The 15,840-nt window shown below is 34.1% G+C and overlaps 1 protein-coding gene across 3 annotated transcripts in view; it reads left to right on the plus strand.

Annotated features, from left to right (window-relative positions):
* Positions 1–15,840, plus strand: part of LOC109538079 (epithelial discoidin domain-containing receptor 1) — a 185,767-nt gene that overhangs the window by 136,896 nt on the left and 33,031 nt on the right. For all 3 annotated transcript variants that reach the window (XM_048669156.1, XM_019905124.2, XM_019905123.2), the window contains exons 7-10: positions 4,203–4,382; positions 7,023–7,156; positions 12,561–12,700; positions 12,780–12,847. In XM_048669156.1, the coding sequence (XP_048525113.1) occupies positions 4,203–4,382; positions 7,023–7,156; positions 12,561–12,700; positions 12,780–12,847 (522 nt within the window). The remainder of the gene's footprint in view (positions 1–4,202; positions 4,383–7,022; positions 7,157–12,560; positions 12,701–12,779; positions 12,848–15,840) is intronic.

Here is a 15,840-nt window from a genome sequence, read left to right on the forward strand (position 1 = left end):
AAATCCACTTGAACATGACGCTGCTTTTTTCGAAGTTTCTCAAGAACCATTCGAGCTACAGAATTCGTTTTGGCATCGTTGGATAGAGAATTGAATGGGGGAGTCATGACCCCCTCCCCTGGATCCGCTCTTGTAACCATCATATCGTCGAAATAGTCAGTATGTGACATAAAACACCAGTGAAAAAGATTGATCATAGAACGAATATTACTTTCTCCAAGATATATTCCACAGTTCACACTAAATCTTGAAAATGTTGATGATAAAAATGGCCACAGACATGAAAAAGCTTCAAAGACACTTGAATCAACCAATACCAAACCGCATATAGCTTTCGCTGGCAAAAAACCTCCTCAACGGTCCCGACTGGTAGTAAAAGTATGCGATCCTCTAGACAATCCTCAATTTAAAATTACGATCGCTTATTAGAGGCCTAACAAGCGTGCGAGAAAGCATTGGGCCATTAACCGAGGGCCCCTAAAAACCACTTTTGTGCATATTGCTGGAAAATAGTCAATTGTGCGGGGGCTCAAAACCACTTTCTTGCGGGCGAAAGACCACTTTTATGGCCACGAAAACTTATGGGGAACAGTTTCCTGAACTGGAAAGTGAAAAAATCAGCTGCTTCCATCGAACCTTTTCTGTTTGCTGTTAATTCATCCTTTACAGGGGCACGTAAATCGGTCGGAATTGTTTTCAGCAGAGGTGAATTGATAAAATCCAACCCTGGTAAAAATACGTATTGGCCAAATTCAATGCCACATCAAAAAGAGAACAAACCAACTGTAAAATGGATGTTTAACTTGTGATAACAGATGCGAAAACGTAATATTGCTCGGAGATCTCTTCCAAAGCGAGATAAAGGGCCCCCATTGTGTGTTTATATTTAATTAGCTCCTGTTTGCTTCTGAGTACTAAAACCCGGCTCGCCATTGTCAGTCTAAACTACAAAAGATGCCAACTTTTAGATAGAAACTCGACCGCCTTTATACATCTCTGACCCGTATTTCCCTGACTCCAACAGATAATTCAACAGATTTCAATGAGCCTGATCTTGATTCTTCAAAGAACATAATTCAGCTAATAGATTACGGTTATGTTAATTGAAAAACTTAACAAGAGAATTGATCTGTAGAGTGAGTTTCATGGTTGTTTTGATTTGCATAATACATGATTTAAGGAAACGAGAAACCAGCAAGAGTGCAAACGCACCCAAAACAAATCCAAAGCAAGAGCTGTTTAGCAAAAAAAATTCTGAAAGTAAAGTACTGAATCACTGGCAAAAGTATATTGAACAAAAATAAAATAATTAATAAAAAATTATAACTTTAATGTCATCAGCACTGAAAGCTCGACTGAAAGTTTCAAAATAAAGTATCTCGATCATGCGACAAGATACCGTCTTTCACCAACATTCGTATTTTTCTGCAGAAAACATCAGAAAATAGGGAGTGGCCAAAAAAATCAATATTACAAGGGACAGAAAAGTTCCATTTTGCTAAGGAATTTTTGCATGTTTCAAGCCAAATCGTGGGGAAAATCGAATTTCTGGAAAAATCACCAACCCCAAAAGTCTGTGTTAATAGCAAACCCAGTTAAGAAGCTATTCGAAGTAAACCAAATTTTATTTAAACTTTGATATTGAAAAATTATATTATGAAACCCGTATTCATTTTGCTCCTTGCACCTTGTAATGTAGTATCAGGCTAATCACCCGCTCCACACTAAGTCTATTTAGACATATTAAAACTCCTTGATGAGATTTATTTGGTGTCTTTGAAAAAAAATCCTAACCTCTTTTAAATCAGCAATCAAGTGATTATTGAGTGGCTTAGTGTGAGTTCGTGCTAATTTTTTTCACTGTTTATTTATTTTACTTGAAAAATACGTTAAAATAAGCTCCTGCTGTAGTTGCCATGTTATCGAAATTTATTTCGCATGCGAAAAACCCAAATTAATTTATTTTCGATTTAGGGCTGGTTTTATAAGTACTTTTAAATTGGGATTTCTACTTTATGCCATTCTCTAAATTAGAAAAAACTTATCTGAAGTTACTTAACAGCTTTCGTATTTTTTTTACTAATGTTAGTTTGAACTGATTAGAAAATTAGACATCTTTATTTCATTTTGAAACACAAGCCGTTCTTTCAATGATCGTTAGAATTAAATGTCTGAGACTGTCACTAAATCGCCCCAATATTTACTAATAGAACACGTTTCATAAATAATGAAATCGAGTTTTTATTCATGCCTTTGAGTAATTGAAGCTTTTTCGAAATGCACAACGTTATTTCGCCATCGAATTATTATTCTAAACCGCCAAAAAATCAAGCAGGGGACCGGCATTTGTTAAATATTTAAACAATCGAATTAAACAAATGCCTCGTAAGCAAATAAATAAATAAACGTCGCTCTGTATCGAAATAGTGGGTGGCCGGTGCGGCTTTAGCCTTTCAAATAAATTTATTCGTTCCCGCAGTTTCCAAACGTACGGGGGATGGGAAATTTAATAAATATTAGAGCGGTATGATGTATGGGGATTGTTTGATTTGATTTGGATTGGGGCGAAAGCTAATAAACCAATGAACTTAACTTTTGCAGGCCCTTAATTTGTCCAGTTCGTCTAGAATATAAGCAATTCAAGAGGGTTTAATGGGCTATCTGTGGCTTCGATTGTTTTTAGGCTAGACACACAAAATTGGTATTTTGGTATTTTTTTACTTGAAAATGTCTCTTTTTTCAAGAAAACCGCTTTGACCTGGGATGGTCTAGTTTTCCTGCTATCGGTTTTCTGCTGATTACTCTTGGCTCGTTTCTAACTAAACTTTTTTAGCAATAACTGAACTCTTGAACAATCTTCTCAACATATTACTTTCGGAAAGATTATTCTGTCTTGGAAAATAACCGTTTTCTTACTTACTTGCTCCTATTCGGAATGAGCTCACAAAAGGTTAACTAATGTGCATGGCTTTAATAACAGCACCCATTACTTATTCTTCGTAATCCAATTGAGGCAAATTATTGATCAAAAATGTGCTTTTAAAAGGTATCGGGCGGCAAAAGGGTCGTAATTACTTCGGCCGAACTTAAATTGCCCGTAGTCAAAACGTGCTACTTGCTTATTTTGTTCTATGATTTGGCGAATTTTATCCAGCAAAACCCAATAGGAATGATTTCGGTTAACTGATTTGGAATTTTCCGGTACATTTCCATTTTGAGGCCGGGCAAAAAAATGCAACAGGGAAATATGGGAAAACTTAAAACTGGGTTAATTAAATTGCCGTTTTGGCCAAACGAGCTTTTTGATGGCATCAAAGAAAATTTCGAAAATAATCCGAGTCGCGGCAAAATCCAGGGAGAAATGAGTTTTGATTGAATTTTAAACGATTCAGTTGAAACTTTTTGATACCGTGTTCCATCCGTCTGATGCAAATTAATGTTTGGAAATGCGACGATGCACAGTTTGGCCGAAAATTTAAACAATCGTCGTTTTGTTTATTTCTAGCACAAATCAAAAAATATTTTTTATTATTCGGATGGAGCTTTTAGTATTTTAAATTTAAAGTAGGCCAAATGAAACATTTCAAATTTTCGAATAATACATTTGGAACTTTTTGTTACTGGAAATAATAAACAGTACATCAAAATATTGAAGGAAATGAGAAATAATTTCCTCACAAATAACACGTGAACCTCTCAACAAAATTAACCTCACACCGCCAAATTTGTCCTAACTTTGGAACTGCATACATTCTAATTGCTACAAGGGATTTGGTTTCTGTTTGAAGCGCTGTTTAGCCCCTTTTGTTTTCTGCTAGTCAATGTTTCTCTCAGCACCACAGACAAATTTTTGAGAGGGTGGCAAATGAAAAGGTGCAAATGATCCATTTTTTAATTTGTTTTTGTAACAAATTCTTTAACTTCTTTAGTTCAATTCTTTCTTATGGTTAGCACTTTGGAACTCTTTTGCTGCTAAAGTTTGGCTTTCAAATAAGGAGTGAAGAAATAATCCAGATGGGTTAGGTGTAGAGGTCTGGCAAGCCATCAAAAGAACATTATGTGAATATTTGTCGATTACTTGTGTATTTAAAATATCATAAATTATGGCAAGTAAGCCAGAGGTGGACGAGAAAACCCATAAAATATCTGCAAATCATCAATAGTGTAACATTTAAAATTTTAAAGACTTTCTTTCTTTGCAGAAAGCGTGTTGCGTTACGAAGCGCCAAGGGGAGAAATTAGAGAGCCGGATATTGACTTGGAGGATATTAGCTATGACGGCCTCTTAGATGGTAGAGACATGAAAGGAGGGCTCGGACAACTGGTGGATGGCCTCTACGGGGATAACGATTACCAGAAACAGCTCAGTGGGGAACAATCGGGTAAGTGATTTAATGCACGCTTACAGGCTTTCAACAATTGCGCAAAAATAATTATCAGCATGTTGAAAAATTTACATGATTTTATGCGCAATTTGGGCCACAGAAAAACCGGTGTTTGCAGTTTTACACCCATGTGAAAATGGGCTATTTAAGTCCAACATTAAAATTCATATATTCGACATAGCATCAAGATAAGGGCCTCGTCGCTGCTGGCGAAAGATAACGGAATTTTCCAAGTAAATTTTGAACAAGTTCAAATAGCTCTTATCACCTTCATCGGTATGGGCGGTCACGAACTCACAATACCAGTAATGAAAGTGACATTCGCAAACTCGAACACTGGTTTCGGCCGAGTCAGATTTTTCCTTGTTTTATCCAATTTGGCACGTTTCAAATGGATCAAGACGTTGAATAGTCCAAATAACAGTTTAATAAATTTCGAAAATTTGAAAACTAAATAATATCCTGAGAGCACTTTGGTTTGGATCTGCTTTGAGGAGTTTGAGTAGCCTTTATTTTATGGAAGTCTCGAACTGCAATATAAAGCTTCACCATCGTCTAGTTGCAATTTGCCAAATGAAGTATCCAATCCGAACTTAAAACTTGCTTATATTTTCAAGAGCCAATGATAGTTTTTTTGTGTCTAAATATATAATCTTTAACGGTGGGTGTAACTTCATATCACTAACTGAAACATTTTCTCCTAACTTAGAAACATCACTTCACAAATAATATTATAGCATATAAAAACTCAGTAAGCAAACAAAAAGAAAAAATCGAACAAAGAAATACACTTTCAAGAGAAAATAGACCACAAGAATAACTTACAAATCTCAGCTAATAAGGAACGGCTTGCAACAATATTGGGAAGCCCAAGTAGAAAAGCTCATAGATGCAAACAAGAACTTAAAATGCTTAAAAAGAAGGCGGGAAGCGCATATTATGCTTAAGACACAGGGACGATATAGAAACAAGAGGTGGTTGACAAACAACAATGGATGTCTGATTCCTAATTTTAACTTGAAACTTTATTATGTTTTTGATGGGCAATAAATATTTTTTGCATTCAGATTTTAAGTTTTGATTATCATTTACACAGCGTGATTTCTTCAGTTCAATTTTCGTGAAAGCTACTGAATATGTATAGGCATTCAATAAACCGTAATTTATGAAAATATCATCGAAATGTTTGATAAATTAACTAGATAAAATTGACACGTTTTCAATGACTACGTTTTGTCTCTCAGTATATTTTGAGTTAAACGCTTTTAACTTCAAATTGTTTAAAACATCCGCAATAAGAATCTTCAAAGACTCGGTTGTAAGTTGCCAACTGTTGATCGATCGACTTTCTAAAGCAAATTTTCTGCTATTTTCAAATATCAAAATGACTTTTTCCTTCTTTTCATCTTTTACATGCGATTTGCTTGAGAGCGGTTTACAGACAAAAATTTATATTTTTTTATCTGAACTTCTAGAGAATCTGAAAAATCTGGAGTGAATAAACTAGTTTTTCTTAACTCTTTCGTTGAAATCATTCATCAATTCAGGATGCCTCTTGAAATTAAGATGTTTCCATGTCAGCAAGCAAAAAGCGCTTCATTAAGTGCAAACTCAGTTGGCACATCAAATAACAAAGTCTTTAAATGTGTGACAGGATTCTTCAACGTCTCAATCGAGACAACGAAAAAATGATCATTAAAATATCTTATTGATGTGACCCGTTTCGATGTCGTTTTTTCTCTTCTCAAGTTGGATATTTATATGGTTATTAAAACGAAGAAGAATGCCTTTTTCGGCCGACTGCCATAACTGTGCAGCGGATGGAAATGGATGTGCAGGAAAAGTAAACGTCTTTGGCACTGCAATAAATGCATATTTCGTTAGAAATATCGCCTTTACTACCACTACCTATTTTACATTTTTATACTTTCTTGCTGTGTTGGAAAACTATCTATTCTTCCATACAAATTCAGTCCAATTATCAACATGTTTGCTCGCAATGTAGAGGGATTTGAATGTATTTTCCTCTTTGCTGGACTGCAGTGCGCAATAGAATGTAAAAAATAACTCCCTATTCTATTCTATATAACTCAACTGTATTAATGCATCATATTAAAAGGACTTTAAATGTATTGCATTTAAAGCCCTGAAATTTGAACGACGAGAAAGGGCTCTTTATGAATACATAACATTTTAATGCCAGCGGCAAAATTGTATAGAATTTTGTATTAAATTATCGAATAACAAAATAAAAACGTTTTATCCGCAAGGTTGGAGAGTTGAATTTTGAGCGGAAAAACGGACAACATTTCCTAGTTAAGTTTTAACCAATTTCGAGCGGAAACCATTCCGACCAAATTAATTTTAAATGAAGTACTTTAATTACGGCTATGGTTAATTATTTAATTATATTTACATGCCACTCGCGCCCAATATTTTAGTTAAGTTTTGGGTTTTTGCTGTGTTTGCTTTCTTTTGATTAAACAGCATATTGTTTAATAATTGATTCAGTTCAGGATCCCCATCGTCATGCTAAGAGCACCGCGAACGCAAATTTAAGTGCGTTAAATTGGTTCTTATTAAGTGAGATAAAAGTGCCCCACTTGGGGCTACTGAATTCAAATAATTTTATTTCAGGAAGCAGATGGGTTGGTTGGTCGAGCGAAGGGCGAAACGGTCAACCTCTAGAAATCACTGTGGAATTCGACGGAATTAGAGAATTTAATGCCGTTTACCTTCATGCCAATAACATGTTCACCCGCAATGTGCAGGTAAGAGATTGATTTCGATTTTCTATACAATGCAAGCTTGTAGCTCTTTAATGTACTAAACCTACTACTACCCTGAAGGAGGGAAGTTTTTAAACAGAAATACTCAAATAGCCGTTAAACCATACTATAGCTAATGTTATTTCACTTTAAATTAAACGCCAGTTTTTATTTAAATTAAAAATTATATAGAGAAAATTGTGTAATTCTTTGCCGCGTGTTTTTGTCTCTTTCGTCAGAATATCAAACAATGGCAAAGCTGGGCAGACAAAACGAATAATGTTCGAGTTTTTGTTAAACGGCTTTTGGTTCATTATCAACGATTCCCTTTGTTCGTTTAATTTTACTAATTATTCTTGGAAATAGGGTCAACAATGCGAAGGTGCAAACTGCTGACACAATTAATTTTTAATTTCGAATTGAATTGAAACAACCCCAAAAATACAAAGAGAACTCGAATAACGCCCTCCTATTCAAGATAATAATTATTTCAATTAAACGGCTAATGATATTTAAAAGTGGGTAATTTTGTTGAATGTAGTCTTAACGTATTTAATAGAAAATTTGATCACAGAGAATAATGAATCGAAAGTTTTAACGACAAAAATGCATAAAGAGTTAAAAATTCCTCCACCGTTAGACTCTTCACTGGATCTTCACTTTTCTCCATTTGCTAACATAATAAAAGCCCAGCCTTTATAGCAAATAATTTAAGTATTCTTTAAATCTTTTAAGTACTTCATCCGGCCTGACGTCATTATCAACATGAACAACCCAAGCAAGAAACAAATAGTTTTTCGTTCTTAGCTGGGACTTTTTTAGTCAAACGTCCGACAGTAGGCGAAAGCCGTTTTGAGGAGGGGCGATTTAATCTCTGAACTTCGCCATTAGGGAATATTATTTATTAATAAGCAGATTTTCCGGAAGCCGATTAGCGGGTTCCTTTCGAAACAACTCACTAAAGTTTGGGTCCAGTTTCGGTCAGAAAGTTTATCCAAATCCTGCAAAGTAGGATCAGCGAAGTTGGTCGGGTCTTTAATGGAACATGCCAAGTTTTTATATGTTTGTTTTCTTCTTTAATAATTCTCGGAACGATGAAGTAGAGACCTGAAAAAGCGAAGCTCGCCAATATTAGATTGATATTTGTTGAAAATAGATTCTGACAAAAGTTAACTCAACCCACTACTTCACACGCATAAAAGCTTTGAGAATACACATTTTTTTGTGGCAATTGACCTTTGATTTGGTGTTTGAAGAACGTTGAATTAAATATGAAATTTTAGCGATCAATTACTTTACTACCAGTACTGAGCCAACTATATGAACGCATAATTAAAAACAGACTGCAGACGGCCAAACGACAAAACTGAAAAACTTTGAAAAGTACCAAGGAATTACAATTGAACACAAACACAAATTCGCAAAAGCACACACGAAACATTAGCACAGAAACGATAAAGAGAATAAAACACTTCCGATCACTAACATACACAGGCAAAGGAATTAGCACAAATACGGCCACAAAAATTTACAAAGCGACTGCGAGGCTTTATAAAATTACATGTCAGTTTGATAATAGGATTTTGTTTAATTCTTCTCCTAATTTCTAGTCTCACACGATTTATCTTGCCAACATTCTCAAACAGTCCCATAAATTAGTTTGTCAAAAAATCTTACTAAAATTGGCAGAAATGTAATTTTATAATTAAATCAAGCTTTAGATGACTTCCTTCCGTCCGGAATTTAGGCTTTGGTTTTGTGCCCATTTGACTACTTTCTAATCTTGCAGTGACAATGAATTTTTCTTTCGCTCTTCCACTTAAGACGTATTTAAAAACTTGCATGAGTAAAAAATCCAACGGCGAGAAACTTCTCAATTGTATTTGAAAAGCTATTGAGAAAATCTATTTTCACTTAGAGCTGTTGGTGGCACGGCAATAATTACGTTCAATATCAATTTCCAAAATGGAAAGTAAATTAAATGAATATAGTACCAAATGTAATATCGCCAAAACTATGCAATATAACCGGCTTTATGGGCATTATTAATTAACATCTGTATACAGAGGCCGAACTAGAGGGTATTTGTTGTCGGTTTCGAATACGATAGAGAATAATGCTAATATCATTCGAATTAGATTACATTTTATTGTTTAATTAGTCTAGTACCATTATGTAAACTGAACAGGATAAGTGACAATTTTTTGTAATTGATCGCCAACAGGATTTGCTCTCTCTATACTGTATCAATAAAAAGTTTTTTTTTGAATATTACCTTGGCTTGTAACCTCCTGGTACGGTGGTGATACTTTCAAAAACTTCTTACTTAATATCAATATTACCATAACTTCCGAACTCAAAATCTTTCTAAAAAAAGTATATTAACAAATAGTTTAGCACGGCTAAATTAATTCAAATGTGTATAAAATACCTCTGAGTTTTTGGTTATCTTAGAGGAAAGATCGGAAACATTGTTTTAGTGTAACGATATCCGAAAATAATATCGACAAATGAGAGTCAGGAACATCAAAGAACGGGGCGATTATTTTGCTTCACAGGCATCATTTTATGCTTGCCGACCCTGCTTCTGTAACAAATTTTATAACAACTTGATTCATTATAATTAAAAACCCATTAAAAAAATGTAGGCAAGATTCAGTCGATGTTTCCTGTTCGAAGTCATAAACTTTCAAACTTAAATTTTGTACGTTGCCATCCATTTTTTTACAAATTCTGACTTACAAAATCTTGTTTCCATTGCCATATATACCAAATATGAAAAAGCCTATCAGAAATAATTCCCAAAAATTCGGCTACCTTTTCACATAATATGCCCTAATACCTTAAAAGCTTTTATCTAAACTATATATAAAAAATTGTCGCCAGACGGAATCCATAATGCATGGATAGATAAACAATCCATTTCGTCCCCGGACCTGGACGGGAAAAAATTAAAGTCGCAAAATATAATTTCGAATTTCATTTTGCCCTTTTGTCCATTACCATAAATGTATTTCTCTCCATTCCGTCTCTCCGTTTTCCATTATTGTTATTATTTTCATGCTACACAGTGCTTTGTGAGGCCCTTATAAAAAGGAAGTTATTGATATTTTATTCCCTTTTAGATGATATATTCGGTCGGGCGAGAGAACTGCTCCCTTTTACGAATATTTTGAAATATTAATTAGATTTTTCTTCGTTCGGCTTATGTAAAAAGCGAAAAAAATTCCTTTTGCCTTCGTCCCTAGCTGTGTAGAAGTGAGGATTGCTTAACTCGTGCACAATCTAGATGGAAGTTCCTGTCTGTTCTTTTATATTGCATTTGAGAAGTTTTTTGATTGTTTATATTCTTGTTTTACCCCCCACGAAAAGTACTTTTATGTGACTGGTTTTTCCGACTTTCACTACAGCTTATGTATTTAATTAACTTTAGTCAAAACAATGGGAGCTAAGAGCGGAAGACTTCGATAAAACGCTTCAATAAAACGATTTGAAACAATAAAAATTGTCGCAAACGAATTAAGCCCCTTTGGTGAAAAAACAGGCAACGTACACTGACAGAACAAAAAGCAAATATCAGCCGTCAAATATTTAATTAAAGTCCTGGCCTCCTGCTGCCTGGTCTCGAGCACAGGACAAAGTAAATACTACTTTATTATCCGGGCAAATTATTTAGTTTTGTCCTGCGAAACGAGCTTTGTTCGGCTTTTTAAAGGGGAAAATTTTACAGAGCGTTTAATTTCCTGAAGAAATTCAATTATGTCTCATTATAATTTAGACGAAGAAGTGCCCTCCGGAGGACCAAAAACGACTGCAAAACATCTGGTTTGTTCAATGACATTCGAGGATGTTTTGCCACAAAATTTGGTGACATTCCTAAGGTTTTTTCGTTTTGTAAGCACACATTGCACTTTTCTCTCAACCACTCCCAACAAAAATTTCAATACACAAAAACGTTTATATTCTGCTTCACCATCTACCAAAATATATATATTTTTAATTATTTTTTATTTGCAAAATGTTTCATTTTTAGCGCGGATGGGATGTTTCCTTCAGTTATTAATACGCTACAAGGCGAATGATTATTTAGGCGCAACGCTAAAATTTTTCTCGAAACACAAAAAGCGCACAATACGGATTGTTTTGTTAGGTTTTTTCGAAAATTGTTTATTTCAAACACGGTTTATGATTTTTTATAGTTATTAACACAACTAAATTAACATTCAGCTATGTTTTGGTCAGCTTTTAAAGAAATTTTGGAAAAATTGCAAGCAGGAACCTGTATTTTGAACGCTGGTACTCACAGTGTAGATTATATATTGAAAATCACTTTTAAAAACACTCTTATGTATTCATTAAAGCACAAGTGCAAAAAATGATTTAAGAAATTAATATCAAAGGCTCAAAAAGATTACTTTTTCCGTCTTTCTTGGTCACAGTGTCTTTTTTTAAGCTAAAAGCTTGTTGATTGTTGCAATTGTCGCACACAAAAAATAATCATAACACGATTAGATGATCATAGCACGATGTAGATCTCAAAATAATCGAAAGCCGTTTTCGAAAGATTCTCGTTCTTTTGATGCTAGTTAGAAATTCCGCTCCTCCCTCTTTCTTCGACGCAATCCTAAGCCCCACGTCATTAATGGAAGAGCTAATTAAGCTGATGTACCTTTAGAATGAATACAGCAGTTACAGTAATGCTAATTAATTGAAAAGGCAACGGTGTTCATAGAAACTTTCCTGAGCGGAAACAGTAATTTAACAAAAAAACGTTTTCAAATAATCAGCTTTTTAATTTCACATAATGGTTGCTTACTTTGGCTTTATGCTGTGAGCCATTTCAATATTTTTTGTGCCAGTCTATGTTTAACTGTTTTTTCGATTTTTTTGAGTTTATGGAGAGTGGGGAATTGTAAAAGACGTAAAAATAGTATTGGAAGAGCATTTACTAGCTACTGTTCGTTTGATTGTGATTTAGACAATTTTTCATGTATCTCCAGCTTAGTTGATTGGATTGATACTTTATACATGTTTTTTGTCATATTTCAAATTTATTTTCATAATAACTAATGTTAGTATTTATGTATTGTGTGTCACTGTCTTCATTTCAATTTCTCTTATAGGACCTTGATCATTTTGAATGTCGGGATGCACTTGGTCTTAAAACCTCATTTGTCCAACAAAACTGCCGTGTAGAATTCTTTGAAGCCCGTCGTTCATATTCCCTTTTCTTCGCTGTTATTAATTTTCATGCTTCCTTCCAGCATTCGCGGTACTTATTTGCTTCTGCTTCCTTGTTGTTTGACTATCTCCCAGATGGTTTTGGCATTGAAAGTCATTTGGCAAAGGAATAATTTTTTAAATATAATTTTGATTAATGCTTTTAATATATTTTTTTTGTTTTCAGGTATTTTCAAAGGCAGAAGTCTGGTTTAGCCTAGACGGAAACCGATATCAACCGAATCCAATTAAAGTAGAGATTGCTTCCGATCGTACCCGAGAGTCTGCTCGAAATGTTACAATTATTCTGAAAAACAAACCCGCGAGGTAAAGAAAACCCTAGCTTTTAATTCAACTTCATTAATTTAATTTCAAATCTAATTACAGTTTTATTGTCTTTTTCCAGGTATATTAAACTGCGGCTCTTCTTTGCCGACCAGTGGATCCTGATCAGTGAAATGGCCTTTGAATCATGTGAGTTTTGCATATCAAGAAAACTATATTTGAGTTCTAATAAGCGGTATCAAAAATTTCCTTTCAAATGTTCTATCAACAGATTTTATCCGCTTGCACTTCATTGAATTTATCGGGTGAGTTAAACCCCAATTCTTTGAATTAGCCTTCTGGGGAGACTGAAAATTCCGACAAAATAAAACTAAAAACCCCTTTTTGACCACCCACGGTGCGCAAAAACTCAGAGAATATAGGAAAAAGTTGAACCTTTTGATAACGTTTTACAAAGCCAGTTCTTCTAGCTATAATAATTCTGGAAACATTAGACATGTTAGTGGTGACTATTTGCAGTTTAACCTTTGATATCAGCTCGTTTTTCCTTCCTAAACCCAGTAGCGAGAACACCGCAAAATTTTAGCTTCGAAACATTGATGGAAGCAACCACAAATAAAACCTATAAACTAACATTTTTTGATAAAATTACTGGAAAACCTAGCCATGAAGCCTACAGTTTCCAATTTTTGCTCATGAATCTTAGGAATCATTAACTATCTCACTCAGTTCTAAACTACTGTCATCAGTAACTTGGCAAATACTCAACAGTTCCTGCAGAAAGCCAGTCGTTAGCAATTCCCATTGCAAGAGTTTCGATTCCTGGCACTATTAAATTTAGAGCGCATTTATAGAGGTCACTCTGGAAGCCTGAATAGTGCATTTTCCAAGTGGCCACTATTATCTCCCTGAGGTCAAAATTGTAGGCCCAATTTACATAGGGAATAATCCTCCAAACCGACGGGCTGCTCTAATATTAGATGGACTCCCATATTATGACAGTTAAAGTTATTACGGCGATGAGCGCACATTTAGCCAGCCTGGACAAGTTTTCTAAATAATTTTCAACATACCCAGCTTAGGCGAGTTTATAATTCATTAACAGGGGGTTTCACGTAATAAACGATCCGTATATCTATCTTCCTTACCCACCACTATACCCTTTAAAGCAGGCTAGGTATAAATAATGACCCAACTCTAAATATATTGTTAAGTAAGCTTAAGATAAAACCCTGAAAATTATGATAAATACCTCCGGCGCTGTTGATATTTATTCTTAATGAAGGGCGCCATTTTGCCAAAGTTTCCAGTTTAAAGCACAGTTTTCGCAACGGGATTATTATTTACATGGCTAGATAAATATCAAACATTTTAACTACCTGTTGGTAAATGTTCAGATATATTTTGCGTCGGAGTGCCATTTTTCAATTAAAGAGTCCAAAGTATCAGTAAAGTTGTAAAATACATTTTTGTACAGTCTAAGCAAAGTTTCTAAAAAGTGTACTAAATAATAATGAAAGTATATTTTACCATACAAAAACTCCACCGGTCCGGATTATCATTTCTGGGTAAATGACGTTTTTTAACTTCATAATTCCAAGACCATATTCATTACGTTTTAATTTTTATTAATGATCGCGTCGACTTTCCCACATTTTCGTAATGAATTTTTATTTTAGCCAACGACAAAAGACGGTTAAGGTGTCGCAATAAAATATTACCTTCGTTCATCAAAGCGGGAATACATTTTTTGGAAGACGCAATCCGGCAGTGTTATTTTACATAAGTTGGGGATTTTGAAATTTATATTGATGAATTGGAATAAAAAATAAGTTAGTGGGAAATTTACAATACGTAAATAATAACTATGAAAATAAAGGTGTGAATTTACAACGGAATTTTTTGAATTAGATTGCTATCTTCTTTCCAAGTTTTGTTAGATTGTTTAATTTAGAATCAGGAAACATTTTCAAAACAGGAAAATTCCAATCATGTTTTCGAGCATTAAAACATTAATAATGTTTTATTAGATGATGAAAATGTACTTGAAAACATACAAAATGAACGTACATTTTTTAACGAAAAGCTGACCATTTGCGATCGTTAATAATGTTCGGTTCACTAAAGTTAAGCCACTTAAATTTTAATTATAAAAAATAAATAGTTATTTAAATTTGATGGAATTTAATTTGAAATTTACTGAATGTAACGTTAAACGAGTTGATATTTACATTTATAGCAGAATTACGTACATGTATGTACATATATTTAAAGAAAATTGCAGTAAATTTTATATTGGAATTAATTTCCAATTTGTCATTTCAGGTGAAGTAAATAGCATATTAAATTGGCAAGCCAAATAAAATAAATTAAATTCGAACAATAAACCAAATCGCATTTATTGAATCAATATAAAATCTAAACGTCCAGCAGTACACCAAAACTGGCAAATCACTTGTCAACATCATTTATCTCCTCCATGTTGATCAGTAAATTTAATTACGGCTAATCGAATTTTGTAGCCCTTAATGCAGATTTCCTGATTATAATTTGCATATAATATAAATCAGTTGCAAACAAAAAATCCAAGCGCTGGCAAAATTAAATTAAATTAAATAACTGCATATTAAAGAAAAGAAGTAGTAATGGAGTGGCTTTATACCGAAACCTCGTATGGTTAACATCGGAGCATCCATCATGCCCAACAATGTCTTGTTAATGAAACAAAAGCGATACATAATGGAAATTAATTTTCATAAAATATTCAAATTATAAGCGATCCGCCTAATATCGGCAATATGTCTAACCGAAATGGTCTGTGTGCATTATGAAAATTTTAAAAGCTGCCGTAAATTCGGCTTAAACCGCTCCATAAATGGTGTCTTCATTAACTAAATGACTAAAATGGTGGCACTGGCTTTCTTGCACCTGCCGCCGCAGATTTGGTTTTCATAGGAGACCGATCTTTAGTATTATGTGGTTTTAAATTATTGTTATGTTTTGTCATAAAAGTCGAGCAGCGGATAAAAGAACGTGAAGCATACATTTATTTCAAAACCTGCCTTGTTTTTGCTTCCTTGCAACTTTTTTTACAATCCCTTTAAATAGTTGCGTTTTTTGTTTCTTTTTAGGGACTTTTATTGTTTTAAAGACTGGAGGGTTGAACGGTTACGTGGGCACTT

Source organism: Dendroctonus ponderosae, unplaced genomic scaffold, assembly GCF_020466585.1.
Source record: "Dendroctonus ponderosae isolate FM_Combo_2020 unplaced genomic scaffold, Dpon_F_20191213v2 Dpon_F_20191213_8, whole genome shotgun sequence".
Classification (NCBI taxonomy): Eukaryota; Metazoa; Arthropoda; class Insecta; order Coleoptera; family Curculionidae; genus Dendroctonus; species Dendroctonus ponderosae.